The 18,129-nt window shown below is 32.2% G+C and overlaps 2 protein-coding genes across 2 annotated transcripts in view; both read left to right on the top strand.

Moving 5' to 3' along the window:
* Positions 1 to 18,129, top strand: part of LOC127726325 (cyclin-G2-like) — a 486,290-nt gene that overhangs the window by 347,412 nt on the left and 120,749 nt on the right. The gene's annotated exons all lie outside the window — the stretch shown is intronic.
* LOC127726324 (uncharacterized) overlaps positions 3,847 to 18,129 on the top strand; it is a 63,594-nt gene continuing 49,311 nt past the window's right edge. The window contains exon 1 of the mRNA XM_052233650.1: positions 3,847 to 4,669. Within this exon, the coding sequence (XP_052089610.1) occupies positions 4,131 to 4,669 (539 nt within the window). The 5' untranslated portion in view covers positions 3,847 to 4,130. The remainder of the gene's footprint in view (positions 4,670 to 18,129) is intronic.

The following is an 18,129-nucleotide window of genomic DNA, read 5'->3' as shown; positions in this document are numbered from 1 at the left end:
TTAAAGCAATCTTTACCCTTCAGTGCTCACAAAAGAGGGGTCCATGAACTCGTTTCAAGTTAAATCAGTCTGAATGATAAAACTTTATTGGTGTTATTTCCTGAAGTTCTATCTTTCCAACCAAACATCCTGGAATTCTTTTTCACGGTTTTCTTTTGCATTTGACTTTTTCTATGAAGTAGTCTTGTCATCTGCATTGTCTTATTCTCTAGGTTTGAGCTGTAACTGCTATAACACATATGTTATAGTACTCTCAATTTTGATGTTAGGGTCCATATTATTTATAGGTTTTAATTCGATATTGTTGATTCCATTCTCAGATAGACAAACGAAATAAATGACAACATATCCTTGTTGCACTCGAGAATTAACAAAAGGAACCTGGTGTCAGGATCGAAGTGTAATATACATGTAAAGTTGTAGAAGCTTTGATTATCGAGGCAATTTTATCACTCATGTCAAAGCTTTTGGAGACCTACATAGGCTTTATGAACCCTTTCCAATAAAGATATTTTCTTTTTCCATTCTGTATGATGTTCCAAGGTGTTGTGGAGGACAAATGTGTATTCAACTTTTGCTTAGTCTAAAACCTGCCAGTTCTCGCCAGAAATGTAGTACAACTCATATTAAAGGAGACAAAAGTGTGGAACAGGTCTGAACAGATGAAACAACACAGATCTAATTAAGCAAAATGAAAAGTACCAAACAATAGAAAATGCAGACAGTAAATTATGTGTATGATAAGCTGTTGGAACAATAATAAAGCGGGTTGATATTTGGTTCTTTAAGAAAAAGAGGGATTATGTGTGTGTGTTTTTTTTTTTGGGGGGGGGGGGGGGTCTGTTGGAATACTTTCCCATAAGTTACAGGTAGTAATGAATCTCATTGAAGCATTTAGTTTATGGAAAAACAAGGAGATGTGGGTATATGTTAATGGGGCAGCAATACAAAGAAAAAAAACCCTACCAAAAACAACGAAAAGACGTCTAGAGGTCACTATCCGTTTGAGACAATAGACACGTCTTTACAATATGTCCTGCTCGAAATCAAAGGGAGTCAAAGGAATTGTGAATACAGTTGACTTAGATTATAAAAGGTCTGCAATGAACACCGAATTCCACAAAACAATGTGATGTATAACAGAAGACAACCACTGAATAGGTACCTGACTTAAAACACACATGTGGAAATGTTGTGGAGTTGTGTATGAGCTTTCGGAACCACTTTTCCTGAACACTTACTCTTCGACTGTTGTGTCTTTGGTGTCGATTAAAACAAATTCCACCTTTGCATTTTATCTATGTATCTGATTAGCCGATTTAAGAAAACCTCAAATCTTCTCAGGACGGCTGCACACATAGAAATCAATTGAACCGAACTTGTTAGATTTGTTTGTGAGAATGTCACGAAGAACGTCTGAAGTGTTTCTTCTTTAGTATCGATATGAAAATATCGAAGCAGTTCATTATCCATTACTGGCTATAGAAATACAAGAAAACGAACATTCATTATGATTTCTGACTGCAAAGGAATATTTAAGTGACAAAAATCTAATAAAACCGTGTCTTATGTATTGACTGTTGTACAAGTTATTTAAGTGTGTAGTCAACGAAAAAGGACAGAAAGATCATTTCTCGAAATATCTGTTTTATAAATCCGTATTAAAAAGGATTTAACACTATTATTAAAACTATAACACAGTCTGCAACTTCTCAATAATTAATTGACATCTAAAAATTAAGGAAAATATCTAAATGAGTATCAATAATGTACGTGTGTCAATGAGACAACTATCCATCTTAAAACCAAAGGTCAAGTGTGTAAGCAACAAAAACTACCATGATCAAGACCGATACCGTTTAGTAAGCTATGAAAGTCCAAGGATAATAAACTGAAATAACATAACACATCATAACAGAGAAATCTGAAGACATGAATTAAGCTAATTACATAAAGAGGCAACAACTATTAAACGGACGGTTACAAACTAAAGCCTTTGGAATACAGACTCATGGCTAAGGACAAACACATGCAAAATGTTGCGAATTGAACATGTTTGGGAGAGGTCACTCAACCCTCGGACTCACTTGGGACAACTGCACAATATAACAAACTGTAAACTTATTTGGAAATGCTTGCAATTGACTCATCATATCGGTACTGATTAGAAAAGATATTAACAAAAAGACAAAAGATAAAAGGTACCGATCGAAGATAAATTGCAGTTATAAAAAATCATGTTTTGAAACCCAACTTCAACTTCATGTAGTAATAACCATGTTTCGCAGACTAATTTATCAATCAGTACATGGAAAAAGGGAGAAAATCTCAAGGAAAAAATGTTTTTGAAGTGTTCTACATCCTTCGAAAACTAAATCTCTAACTGGTACATTTTTGGCACAAATATTTTCTTAGCTAAAAAAAGAAACCGATGATCTGGTATATTAAAATATCTGTTTTATAAATCCGTATTAAAAAGGATGTAACACTATTATTGAAACTATAACATAATCTGCAACTTCTCAATAATTAATTGACATCTAAATGGGCAAAACTTGTTTCGTCATTTATTCTAAAGCGCATTAAATAACTAAGATCAGTTAAATTAGAAGATGTAACATTTAATTTAGCAGTGTACTAAAAAAAACAAAAGTTGTGCTATTAATGTTAAATTTTGATGATCGTCCTTGAAAATCCACGTGCTTATGGTACATAGTACTCTTTGAATGCGCTTCTAAATGCAAGAACACAACACTTTAATCCTTTCAGATAAGTTAATGTTCTTGGCCCATTTTCTGACAAAGTCTTCAATTGTGACCTACAAAGTTCGATTGTTATTCACATTCTAGAGCCGCATAAAAGTCCTAGTGATTGAACAAAAAATCACTCGAATGATGCTCAGCGAAAAGTTCTAGAAAGTTTCTGGATAAAATAACTTAATGTACAAACTGGCATTAACAGGAAGAATTAGCAGTTTTGTTGATAGAGGTGTTGATGTGTATATTTTTTTACTACATATTTACACGAACTGCTACATGTTGACATTTTGCGATGTATAAGTGTGCAGTCATGTCAATGTAGTATTGAGTTATGTTTTGTTTAATTGGATGCCGATAAAACATGACACTGTTAAGCCGACATAATATTTCTATACGATTGTTTTACATCTTGTTTCTATGTTACTATCTTATATCAGTATCATTGGACAAATCTTAAGACTTTCGTAATTTTCGTCTAATCTGTGTATCACATATTCTAGACAACGCGATATTTATTAAATATGCGGGTTGGTCGATTTTATAGACATGTGAATATATATTCATATATGTGTGTATACCCATATATTTCTTTTGTATTCACATATATTTAATATAATGACTGGTATTGTTGTGCTCAAAATATTAGGCCAATTTTCAAGGAGCGTCATTTACAGTCGCTTACGTTTTCTTTTATGTTTTATAACACGCCACGATATTAGTTTGGTTTTCAACCGATAATTTCTCTTCTCTTATTATATAAAATTCACTTACCTACACAAGATTTTATAGGATAAGAAAAGAAACGATACAAGATCTGTCTATTGAAACGATTTTTAATTTAGTAACAAAAAAATGTGTAGACAATAATAGCCTAGTTAGCTTGTATTAGTTTACTTTATTTACATATTAATTTCTAAAATGACACTTTTAATACAAAAATTAAAAAAAATACGGTACTATCTTACATTGGTTTCAGATTCACGTGTGTCAAAACCGTTATATAACATGTAGTTACTGTATAGACTATAGCTTCCTTGTAAATCGTAGCGTATCAAATACCTATGTTATGTCATGTGACCACCTCGACAACAAGAAAAGGATATATGTTGATATGGCCCAAATTCCGTCTAGAAAATGTGATGCTTGCAAAGGTGAAACTATATACACAGCTTCAGTGTATTGCGAGGAATGCGAACAGTCTTTATGCAAGGGATGTAACGACTTTCATGACCGATTTTGTAAGGATCATAATGTTTTTGACATAAATAAAGCAGGTAATCGCGTGTTAAAAGCAAAACCAGTTTGTGAATTTCACAAGAAAAAATACCTTTTTTTTGCAGTACATGTAAATGCCTTACATGCGACGAATGTATGACCAGTTCTCACAATGGACACACAACTGACACAATTAAAAAGATTGTTGATGTGTACCGAGTAAATGCAAAAGAAACCCATGAGAAGTTGAAAGCGAAAGTTGAAATTGTACAGAGGACATTGAAAACAATTAAAACAAACCAAACGCATCAGATTACATCTGATTTTGACTCTTACGTTCTTAAAGTCGAGAAAACATGCTGGGAAATGTATGGAATAGTTGATCATACAAAAAAAATACACATGACCGCTGCATCGGACTTCCAAACGATTGAAAAACAAGATTTGGACATGAAGCGAGTTTTCTTTAAGCGTCAATATGATGAATCATCTGGTAAATTACTTCAGATCGACAATCTACTGAAGGAATCACACGACGTTACTTTTTTTACTGACTGGAAACGTCTTAAAACGGATGTACAGAATATGATTGAAATAGATCAAACCCTCCAAAATCCAAGACGAATTGAAAGTTTTAACGAAGATGATTTTATGAAAGCAGTTATGGAAGAAATAGATAAGAGGCTGAAAAGAAGGTAAGTCATGATTTTGAAGGTATACTTTGAAATTTAACACTTAATTAAATGGTTCCATAAACTTAATGCAACGATAATGCCCGAGGAGAGCTAAAAAAATCGTGTCAAAATGAATAATAGTATTCTAAAAATATGTCACTGGATGTTCAGTCTGAGTCTTTCATTTCCTCCACTTTTCAAAGGTATATATCAGTGAATTGAACACGCTTCATAAATTTGTGTCTGGACCTTACGCAATCAACAACCCAACAATGAGTTATTTTCTGATGTTAGGAAAGGAAGAATACTTTCACAATTACAACTTTTAGCTCTTTTAAGACTACACGTCTTGTTAGTTTTGAAAGCTGGCAACATGGTATACATTGAAGAAAATTTTTCATCTATACCCTCAAGACTTCAATAACACTTAAATCATTCTCTGGTTTTTAAACCTTGGAGAACATATCACGTCACTAATTCATTGACATGTATAAACACAGGACACTTTTAATTTGCAAAACACTCATTTGCAAATCCGCCGCCGCCTCTCCTTAGAGCTACAGTGTCGTGTATATAACCAAAATGTGCGGAATGACATGGGATTCAATAAATTCATTGCTTTTCTGCTGTTATTATTATATATATTTTGCAATTTGATTTAGAAAAACATGGGATTTTCAATATCCCATGGGACAGGGTAAAATCCCATGAGATTGACCATTATCCCATAGGATTTTTTTGGGTCCCATGGGATAATTGTAGTCCCATGGGAAATGTGTTGTCCCATGGGACCAAAAAAAAATCCCATGGGATTTTTAATATCCCATGGGACAAAATAAAATCTTATGGGATTCAAATTATAAATATACAGTAATGTGTATGTTACAATGAATTCTGTTTGGTAGTAAACTGTTTTAAGATGAATCTTTTTAGTTGAATATATTTTTTTCCTTGGAAATGTTAATGCAATTATATTGTTCTATAACTTTTCAAAACTAAAATTTAAAACAACAAACCAGATAATGTAAGTATAAATATATGTTTACTTATGAATTCTAGAATACTTTTTTGAAACACAATTATTTCCCGTTTGAAATCAATGAAAACTCTATTATTAGGCTTAACATACTAGTAGCTTTTTACATTAATTACACCTTATATAAGAATGCTGGATTTTGATTGGTTGGTAGCCAGTGTATTTTTCGCATATTCTAACCTTTTTTTCTCATTTCAAACGAATTTGCATGTTTTTCACCACTGCCGGTGAATTTGCCTCAAGTTCCCCTCTATGCCATTTTGGATATTCCTTTTTTACCCTTGCGGGCTTCTTCCCGCCAAAATCATTAGGATATGGCGTTACATCAAGACAGCGCTAACGCGTATAAGTACATGTATAATTCCCGCGGTATTATGATAGTCTATACTTATCCTCAAAATTATGAATAAACATGTTTATGGGTTACAGCTGACTAGTAAAAAAATATTTCCTTTCACCAGTACAGAGAGTTTCAATCAAAATCTATTCGGTGTAATTTTTAAACAGATATATCATGTTATTGAGGGGTATTTGGGAAAAATACCAGTCATGGGACCAAATTTCCCTTGTCTAGCGGCTCGGGAAATTTAACAGTCCCTCGACTGGTAGTTTTTGCAAATACCCCTCCATAACATGATATATCTGTTCAAAATCTATTTTTTTCAGGATATCTCTCTACCCAAAAAATTAATAGTTTCTTATCATCCAGCATTGTGTGATCGTAATGTATAGTCCACTTTTTTACCATTCAACACAGAACATTGTCATTATTGTGGTTTTAATATCTTTAGGTATTTAATAGAACTTCAATTCATTGACTGAGTGATGAAAATAATAACTGATCTGACTTTTGTCTTTGAATTTATTCTGGTCTTGTTTCTTTGTTTTCTCCTTTTATTCTAAGTGATGAATTTCAATCCTTCTGAACCAATAAAATCCGAAGTTATGGATAATAAAAAATTGTTTGCATACATGTAGCAATAACATATGATTTTCAATAAAAATAGCTACGCAGTATGGATTTTACTGATTGTTGAAGGTTGTCCAGTGTCATCAGTTGCTAACCTCCTACACCTTGGTCTCTGATGGAGAGTTGTCAAAGTAGCAATATACCACATCTTCCTATTCAAATATTATATAACAATCAATCTATGTATTCTTCTTTATAACATTTGGGTATTTTCCCCATTTATATATATATATAGATCAATGTTAAAACTTTAGGCAAGTACAATAACATTCCATTTTTCACAAGAATTTGCAATATATTATACAAAACGCCAACAATAGAAACAGCACTTCTTTAAGCTTCTGAAGTTCTGAAAGAGTTCAACTTATTTATTGTATTGTTTTATTTCAATGAGAAAATACCTTTAACTCTTTGGACATGTTGGAAATTATAACATTGATACAAAAAATTATATTGTTTTTTTCTTATTTTTGTGTTGTTCGGTTGCTGTCTCATTTTTATATATGGTTATACATATATCCTAAATCTTCTTTTTTTAATACTTAATTATTAATTAATAGTAAATATGGGATATTTTTTATTTTGATAATCTCAAAACATTATTATTCTATCAAATGCCTTATTTCATAGTTCACAAAACACCAATGTGTCAGATATTAATTTTAAGACATGTATAAACATGATCATCAAGCAGTTGACAGGATGTCATGCAAAAATCCCACTAATATTAAACTTTCACAAAAACTCCATGCTCAGCGAGTACTATTAAAGTTCTTGGTACAGGACAAATTCCTAGTACAGGACACCATGCCTGGCAAACAGTAGCATGTGTCAATGTCTAGTCAATCATGTAATCAGGCTCAAAATCTTAGTTTGGCACTGAATTTAAAAGTTCACCACATAATGAACATGTGTATGAAATTCAACTTCATGGTAAGTTATGTATTAACCTAAAACTTTAACCTAAGAATGTACTATAATTTCACATTATGACATTTCTATGTTCAGTGATCCATAAAATCAGGGTAAAAACAGTAAATGTGGTGTATAATGTAATAACAAGAGTGCACAAGCTGAAATGTCGCGCCTTCTTTACTAATCATTGATATTATGTTGATAGTCCTAAATATAAAGCTTTACTACAACTATCACATAAACTCAACATGATCCAAGAAAATGAATTCAAGGTCATATAAACCCGACAAGAAATACATGTACGCCTTACAATCATTCAATATACTAAATACAGTTGACCTATTGCTTATAGTTTCTAAAAAGCAGACTTAACCAAGAAAACTAAACATTGACCAATGAACCATGGAAATGAGGCGAAGGTCAGATGAACCATGCCAGGCAGACATGTACAGCTTACAATCCTTCCATACAACAGATATAGTCGACCTTTTGCTTATAGATTAAGAAAAACAGACCAAAACACAAAAACTTAACACTGAGCAATGAACCATGAAAATGAGGTCAATGTCAAATAAAACCAGCGAGACTGACATGTACATCATAAAATGTTTCCATACACCAAATATAGTTGACCTATTGCATTTATTTTTAAAAAAATAGACCAAAACTCAAAAATTTAACTTTGACTACTGAACCATGAAAATGAGGTCAAGGTCAGATGACACCTGCCAGCTAGACATGTAAACCTTACAATCATTCCATACACCAAATATAGTAGACCTATTGCATACAGTATAAGAAAAACAGACCAAAACACAAAAACTTAACTATAACCACTGAACCATGAAAACGAGTTCAAGATCAGATGACACCTGCCAGTTGGACATGTACGCCTTACAGTCCTTCCAAACACCGAATATACTAGACCTATTGCTTATAGTATCTGAGATATGGACTTGACCACCAAAACTTAACCTTGTTCACTGATCCATGAAATGAGGTCGAGGTCAAGTGAAAACTCTCTGACGAGCATGAGGACCTTGCAAGGTACGAACATACCAAATACCGGTATAGTTATCCTATTACTCATAATAAGAGAGAAATTAACATTACAAAAAATCTGAACTTTTTTTTCAAGTAGTCACTGAACCATGAAAATGAGGACAAGGACAATGGACATGTGACAGACAGAATTCGTATCATGAGGCATCTATATACAAAGTATGAAGCATCCAGGTCTTCCACCTTTTAAAATATAAAGTTTTTTGGAAGTTAGCTAATGCCACTGCCGTAGCCGCCGCCGCCAGATCACTATCCCTATGTCAAGCTTTCTGCGACAAAAGTCGCAGGCTCGACAAAAATACATGAACATTTTAAAGTACTAAATTTTGAGTATATACATGTAAAACCACAAGTTACTAACTGAAGTTCATGGTGAACTGTAACCAAAAACTTTAAGCGAATACAATTTAGAGAAAGACAGATGGATGCACAAACACTATCAAAACAGAGCATAAAACTTACCGACCAAGATGTTTTACATTTATCCTTCAGAAGCAGAAAAATTGAAGTGTTTCTTTTCTTTCTCTGCCCCCCATGATATAAACTTCAAATTCATTCATGCAAAATATGAAAATCTGCAAAAGTAGGACCTTGTACCTCAGCGTATCCACATTTTGACTTTTGAACTGCATTGTTCTTTTCATCTTGCTGGCAACCTAAACATTAAAACAAGAGTGCACACGCTGAAATGTCTCGCCTTCTTTACTAATCATTGATATTATGTTGATAGTCCTAAATATAAAGCTGTACTACAACTATCACATACACTTAACATGATCCAAGAAAATGAGGTCACGGTCATATAAACCAAACAAGAAATACATGTACACCTTACAATCATTCAATACACTAAATATAGTTGACCTATTGTTTATAGTTTCTAAGATACAGACTTAACCAAGAAAACTAAACATTGACCAATGAACCATGAAAATGAGGTCAAGGTCAGTTGAACAATGCCAGGCAGACATGTACAGATTGCAATCCTTCCATACAACAAATATAGTTGACCTATTGCTTATAGTATTAGAAAAACAGACCAAAACACAAAAACTTAACACTGAGCAATGAACTGTGAAAATGAGGTCAATGTCAAATAAAACCTGCAAGACTGACATGTACATCATAAAATATTTCCATACACCAAATATAGATGACCTATTGCATATAGTATTAGAAAAAAAGACCAAAACTCAAAAACTTAACTTTGACCACTGAACCATGAAAATTAGGTCAAGGTCAGAAGACACCTGCCAGCTAGACATGTACACCTTACAATCATTCCATACACCAAATATAGTAGACCTATTGCATACAGTATAAGAAAAACAGACCAAAACACAAAAACTTAACTTTAACCACTGAACCATGAAAATGAGGTCAAGGTCAGATGACACCTGCCAGTTGGACATGCACCTTACAGTCCTTCCATACACCGAATATGCTAGACCTATTGCTTCTAGTATTTGAGATATGGACTTGCCACCAAAACTTAACCTTGTTCACTGATCCATGAAACGAGGTCGAGGTCAAGTGAAAACTGTCTGACGGGCATGAGGACCTTGCAAGGTACGCACATACCAAATTTAGTTATCCTATTACTCATAATAAGAGAGAAATTAACATTACAAAAAATCTGAACTTTTTTTTCAAGTAGTCACTGAACCATGAAAATGAGGTCAAGGACAATGGACATGTGACAGATGGAAACTTCGTAATATAAGGCATCTATATACAAAGTATGAAGCATCCAGGTCTTCCACCTTCTAAAATATAAAGCTTTTAAGAAGTTAGCTAACGCCGCCGACTGAGAGCTGTATTGCATTCTTATATCTGATACATATTTATGAGCTGAAGACCACCTCCGGGTGAGGGATTTTCTCGCTGCGTTGAAGACCCATTGGTGGCCTTCGGCTGTTGTCTCTTTGACATATTCCCCATTTCCATTTTCAATTTTATGTATGCAGATTTTTCTTAAATCACAATAATCAATCTCACATTTTTGTCCATTATTCAAAATTAGCTAAAATAAATGCACACAAAAATTAACATTGTTAAAGCTTTTTTTTTAAATTCAAAACAGTTGCCGAAAACCATTAAATTCCTTGTTTGATTTTTTTATATTATTCAAAGCCTTTTATAGCTAGCTAGATGGTTTGGCTTTTGCTCATTGTTGCATTCATATCGTTACCCATACCGAACTTGTGCATAATTTGGTCTCTTGTGGGGATAGGCTTACTGAAGGAGATTCAACTTGGAATTTGCCGGATTATGAGTATTTATCCAAAAATGTAGAAGAAAGATATTCATAACCCAAACCAAAATTATGTTGAAAATTAAAGATGTAAATTGTCTGTAAAATGTTGTTTCATTTTGATTAGTGAGGTACTGGTGACCTGACGAAATTTATAAACATGACCTTCTGACCTATAGGAGTTACCTTATTGGAGTTTGGATCAAGGTCTGTTCGCCCTGATTCACATTTAACCTTAATTACTTGTTAGCCTGAATAAGTTAGTATCTGTTTGCCCTGGGTCCATTCGCCCTGATTTTAAATTTTATTTTGTTATCTTGATGTATAATGTTTATTTTTGAATATAGTACAGTAAAGTTTGTAGAATGTTTGCTGAATATTTATATTGTATTGCTACTACCAGATAATTTACATTATTTTCCTTTGATTTGCACTGTAGAATACAGGGTATAAAGATTTTAATATAATACAACTGAAGACCATTTTACAGTGGCGGATCCAGAAATTTTCATAAGTTGGGGCCCACTGACTGCCTAAGAGGGGGCCTGCACCTGTCATGCTTCAGTGATTCCCTATATAACATGTATAATCAACAAAAATTTTTCCAGAAAAGGGGGCCCCGAACTCCTGTCCCCCCACTAAATCCGCCTCTGCTTTAAAAAAACAAACCAAAACCATTATTAACTGCATGTATTTATCTTCATTGAAAACAATTTCTTGAGTTTTTCTCATTTGTATCGCCCTGTTATATATAAATTTTATTTTTGTCACTTTTTAAAAATAGGAATGGTTTAAATTCCTCAATAATTTTAGTCAGTCAATTAAAAATGTATGAATAAATTATCTAACCTATAAACTATTAATATCAATATATTTCATTTTTGATAAAAATAGGGCAAACGGATTCTATGGGCGAGCAGACATTAAACCCTGGAGGTGGTTTTAAAAAAAGCTTACGACTTAGATGTACCATAAGCATGGAAAAACAATTATTCAGGAGTCAGTTTCACAAAAAAACTTACAAATAATATTGATAGTAATTAAGTCATGTACAATTCAGTATACTTACGATTACTTGTAAGGTTTTTTTTTGTAAAACCGACTCAAGTGAACTGTTGGGAGACTGATGTTCTCAACAGATGTCTTTTATATATAGACAAATGTATTTTGATTAGAAATTCATCAGTGGGAATAATTGCATAATATTGAAGTGTTGTTTTGTCTATTGTTTGTTATAAGTGTCACAATTGTTGTCTCTTTATGTTTTATTTTTGTTTTGTTTTTCTATGTTTTCATGTATTTCAGCAATGATCCTTTTGTACTGGATTTTATACTGAATAAAATTAGTTAGTTAGTTAGTTAGTTAGTTAGTTACTTATAATCAATCTTAGTCGTAAGTATTTTTGTGAAATTGACTCCTGGAGTCCTTAAAGACTATTTATTCATCTTTTGAATAATTTGTTGGGTTTTTTTTATGAATATACAGTGGCGGATCCAGAACTTTTCATAAGGGAGGGCCCGCTATAGTCATGCTTCAGTGATTCCTTATATAATCGACCAAATTTTTCCCAAGAAAGGTGGGGGCCCGGGTCCTCCAGCCCCCCTCCCCCCCCCCCCCCCTGGATCAGCCTATGATATATGTTTATATATGTCTCTGATATGCCATTTCAAATCAAATGTGTATTAAATAAAACTTTACACTAGAAAAGTTATGGATAGTTACTCATTTGGGAAACTTTCAAATTAACAGCATGTCGGTGGGTGCCGGTGGGTTTTCATCACCCTCGTTGTATTGCAGAATAACGATTTAGGCAAATTGAGAAAAAAACATCATGTCTGTGGTTGATAATAGTGTGTGTGCATTAATTTTCTATACCTTATTTAATATTTTTCCAATTTTGAGTACTGACGGCAAGTGTTGTAATGTATAGTGTACCAATGTCTTGAGACCAATGTGCTATTTACAAGTGGGTCTTCTTTTTCTGAGTTCTTTATTTTTTTTTTGGCTATATTTCTACAAACTTACACTTTTTCTTCATATTTTAGCATTTCATTATTCTTTAATCTTTATTGTTTGCCCGTTATTCTCTATTCTGTTAACCCCCATCCATACCCTCTTATGTGGACTTAAGCTTTCGGTAGTTTATTTTATCCTATTTCTGTCTATGTGAAGTAAATACATTATTTATCACAAAACAAAAACTTACTAAATATTTTTTTATGAAGTCCTCACCAGTTGCGGATCCAAAAAATGTCATGAGGAAGCACTTACTGTCATGCATAAAGAAGGGGCCCGCTTCAGTGATTCTCTAAATAATCAACCATTTTTTTTTCCAAAAAAGGGGCGGGCCCCCATGCCCTCACCTTAATCCACCTCTACTCCCTTCCCACTTCGTATCCTTGAATTCAGATTCAAGATCTCTCTGACTAAAGTAAGTCACATTTGCTTATATCAGGTTTTTGAATTGAACTGGCGGATAGTTGTTTCATTACCAATCATACCACATCTCCTTATTTTTATATATACGAAAGCTTTATTCATATTTTTTGGTGTATTGATGAATGTATGACCGGACAGTTTGGACTGTGCAATGAAATTAGTTTTTAAACAACACTTTATGAATTCAATTGTTTTAATGTATATTCTTGTTTTGCATTTATTTTATTATTCTGAACTTTGTCGTAAATTTAGGCATAAGTGTTTTACACGGATTATGTGTCATAATCTTGGACAAAGGACTTAAATTCATTTACTCTATTCATTTAATTATTTATTCTCTGTAACAGTTTAGACAATAATTTACTTATACGTGTCGGACATTAATTACTCTTCTAATCTATTGTTATTTCTATTTGGCATATGTTAATCTTCTTAATCCTTTAATTGCTTGTGCTTATATATATTGTTATTGTTTGTATGTTACTTTACATTTGGTTTGGAGTTTGTTGTCTGGTCTTGCCGGACTGCTAAAATAAAAGTTTAAGGAGCGAAATATTCCTTCTTGATTTCCATTTAGCCGGAACGTCATTTTACCCGGCTATAAATGTGTAAAGATGCAGCAATTGTGTAGATACATTTTAAAATACAGCACAAGAGATGCAGATTACATAAAACTTATATAAGTCGAAGACATACTGACAACGCCATGGCAAAAACTTAAAAACGGCTAAATGACGTACAACAGTCTATGAAACTTTACTATAGCATACAAAACGCAAACATTTAAAACACATAAGAAGCACCCAGACAGTCTGATAGAAATTAAAAGAATAAATAATTTGTAAAGATTTTCAACTAGGCCTACAGCTATATTTTCTTATCATCTAACAGTAAATATAGGTTCTGGTATTATGTGATAAATCATTTTTTCATGCAGACCCAGTTTCATTGATACCTTGAATTTAAAGTGGTTTTATGCATATCAGCCCAGATTATGTGTGTAATTTTGTTAAACAATTCAATAATCTAATAATCTAAACAGGTTAAATTCAATTTACAAACTTAAAAATTCAGATCTACTGGCATTCAACACCCAATTACTTACTTGCTGTATATTGCTAACTTTGATGGTATATTGTCAATCCCTCAACATCGTGAATACGCCATGTGAGGTGTTGGCTATGTTTGATACAGGGTGGCGGCTTCGAAGCGTAGAAAAAAAAATCCAGGTAAATGAAAGTGAAAGTGAGCTCATGTCAATAGATATAAACATTTCACCAAAGTTTCTTGCAAATTGGTGAAAGCATTTTGAGTTACTGTCCGAAAAAAGGAAAATCACTTTTTTTTATGAATAAAACCCCCATAACTCGGAAATGTAAAATCTAAAATTTATAAAAAAGACGAAATGGAGCTCACGTCAATAGATATAAACAATTTACCAAAGTTTCATGTAAATTGGTTAAAGCGTTTTTTAGTTTATATTCAACATGTTGACGACAGACGGACAGACAGACGGACGGATTGACAACGGTATGCCATAATACCTCTCATAAACGGGCGTATAAAAAGGAGGGTTCTTTTTCCAAATTGTCTTTGTCTAACGAATATTCTATTAAGAATTTCTTTTAAATATTTAGGAAATTTCCTTTTATCATTAAATTACATTCTATCAAAATAAATGTGAAAATTACATAGAATTTTCATTTCTACTGAAAATTAATCTTCAAAATGACAACAGATTATGGATCTTTTCTAAATTTAAAAAAAATGGAAAATTAATAAAAAAAAATCATAACTTTATATTACATTCCTTTAACTGTATCTGAACATGATTAATAAAAAAAAACCACTGACTAGATTGTCCAAATCTTATGAAGAATATTTATATTTATCATGTTTATATTTCAAGTAAAGACAGAAAATGCCAAACTGTTGACTTTCTTATCAGATAACCTATATGTAACATCTGTGGTCAGTTTATTGGGAAGAGTGATATATAAATTACAAGGACTTCAAACTGTGATGCTAATCAGTTGTGAAATTTGAGATTCCCTCAAATCTGAGGGCATTCTTCGGGCTGTACTATAAAGTATTTATTTATAGATAAATGTATTTAGTTGAGGAAATGATTAATTCGCCTTCAAATAGTTTTTTTTTATCAATAACTTATAAAAAGGAGACATTTTTGACAGCATGAAGCCAGTTAATTACCAAACCACTTTGGCAGATTGTTTTCTCAACAATCATTGTTCAATATTAATATTCAAAAATAAATTTTGTTTACAAGTCTGTTTCCTTTTAAAAATGTTTCAGAAAAATATTGAAACGTTATTAAAACTAAGTTTATTCAAAGAAAAAAATATCCCAAAACTGAATTGTGACTTTTTATTTGTTACTTTTTGTTGTACGTTGTACGTGTCAATCCTAGCAAACACAAATTTGGAAATAAAATCGATTACAATGTAATTTTATAGAAGGAAAAAGGGAGGTTAATGAACAAATTATTACTATACACTCACTGACTTCTAAAAAGATTTGCATTTGTTAGCTGTCTATAGATAAAGTTAAATTATTTCAGGAGTTTCAAATAATTTAGGAGAAAAAAAAGATTATAAACAGTTTAGTTTTCGACGCCTACTACTACAAAAAATAGTGATTCTTTTTGTAGATTTGGTACTTCAGTTTCGACTCAAAATTTCCTATTGAAATTGTTAGGTGCCAAATTATAAGGAGAAGATTGTATTTGTACTTTATGTAATTGTTGTAATATTGGCGACGCGATTCATTATATTATAGCAAGGATTTGTACAAATCCTTGAGTATAGAAAGTTCGGCAATAGACGAAAGTAGACAAACCCTATCTAAACGGGGTTTTGATCTCCAAGGACGCCACATTTTACATCGAATAAGATCTATATTTTTTAACGTTTTCGAATGAAATAACTTGAATTTAAAATTTCCCGACTATGTGAAGATTTCTTATATTTTTAAATGGCTTCAATTATTACATACAAAAATTTATTTAACTTATTTTGTAAAAACAATATTCATGTATTTTTATAATTTTTCCAAGGTATTTTTTTTGTTTTTTTGCAAAGTTTACTTGTATGTGTTTATAACCATCACCAATCAGTCCTAATTATTAAAGATCAAACGACCTAATCAAAATGATGATTGGTATTGAATATGATCATCGGTCATGCATGACATATCCCAAATAACGGCGCGTGTCGATACAAACTTAAATAACTTCCTTAATGTTGGTTTGATTTTATCAAAACCAAAAGTATTAGATCAAAAATTAAATTATCTATCGAATGTATACCCTCAACGCTCACTAAAACATATATACATGTCCTGAGTGACTTTTTATGTCCTGTCTGCACCCTGGAGGTCCTGAGCGGTTTTTAGACGTACCGTTAATTTATAGGCATATATTTGAAGCTGTTCTTAATTATGCACATTATCTATAGGTATACATGTATCAGACAAAAAGACTTTCCAATGAACTTAGTTCTAGTTATCTTAGGTCCTAGTCACAGGCACTTGTCTCAGAAAAAAAATTTCCTATATACTTTTAATGTTATATTAAGGTATATAGGAAACAAAATTCTGACACAAGTGCCTGTGGTCCTAGTGTGAAATAAATCCACTGGGAATTGGCCTTTTTAAACACATCTATATATACGTTTTAACAAGGGTTTGTACATGTAAAGTGAAATTATGTTTACTCAATGCGTAGTTACATAAGTTTATTTGCTACATTTTTTCTTCTTTATTTTATATAAATGATTTTTTTTTTTTAATTTTAACATTTTTTTCTTCGAAAAATTTGTGGTGTTGCAATAGGGAATGGACACAGATACTTAACTACATTTAACGAAAGAAATTTTGTGTAATGTCATCAATCTGTATTACACATAGACAGGATGTTCTCTAGAAAACTATGGTATTTCTAATACGTTATACACACCCCAGGGTACACGCACTGTCGTAATGGAAAATTACTGCATGCTTTATTACCTGTAATCAGCCATGCAACAATTTTAAATCAGTTGACTGACCATGTCATTACAGTTTAAAAAGTTTTTCCTCAGATCAAAATGGAATATTCATTTTAACCTTAAAATTTAAAACTTTAAAAAGTATACTTTGACATAATTATGAAGTAAAAGAATTTAACAATTTAATAATCGGATTTTTCCAAAGATTAAGATACAACTATATTTATTATTCTGGGACTGACAGATATTTCACAGGCACTTGTCTCAGAATTTTTTCCCCTGTATACCTTTATTAAAGTATATAGGATTTTTTTTTCTGAGACAAGTGCCTGTGAGATATATACATGCATAAGTCCCAGATATATATAATTGTAAATCAAAATGATTTACATAATTACTGGGAAATAATATAATGTTTCAGTTATGTTGATGTCACAAATGCACATGAATTATTTGATGAAGCATGCTGGAATTTCTTATCTAAATGCATGACGGTGACCACAGACATATATATATATATCCATTTACTGATTCTATATTTTCTTGAGAAAAAAAATCAGGAGGAAAGTCAGAGGGAAGTGAAACAAACATTTAGCTTTTATTAAAAATTGTTGGGAAAACAATAAAATACGACACTGAGTTTTGAAAAAAAAAGTTTATGATTGGTCTTGATTTTATTTTTTTTAATAAAGATAGAAACAATTTTCTGTCCCAAGAAAAAAAAAACAATGCCCCCTTTTTAGCCACACCGACACACGCCGATGAATGGAGAATTCCAAGTAGGGTCACAAGGTCACATT

Source organism: Mytilus californianus, unplaced genomic scaffold (genome assembly GCF_021869535.1).
Source record: "Mytilus californianus isolate M0D057914Y unplaced genomic scaffold, xbMytCali1.0.p SCAF_17, whole genome shotgun sequence".
Lineage (NCBI taxonomy): Eukaryota > Metazoa > Mollusca > Bivalvia > Mytilida > Mytilidae > Mytilus > Mytilus californianus.
Note: the sequence above shows the minus strand (reverse complement) of the source record. Positions and strands in the feature narration are given on the sequence as shown.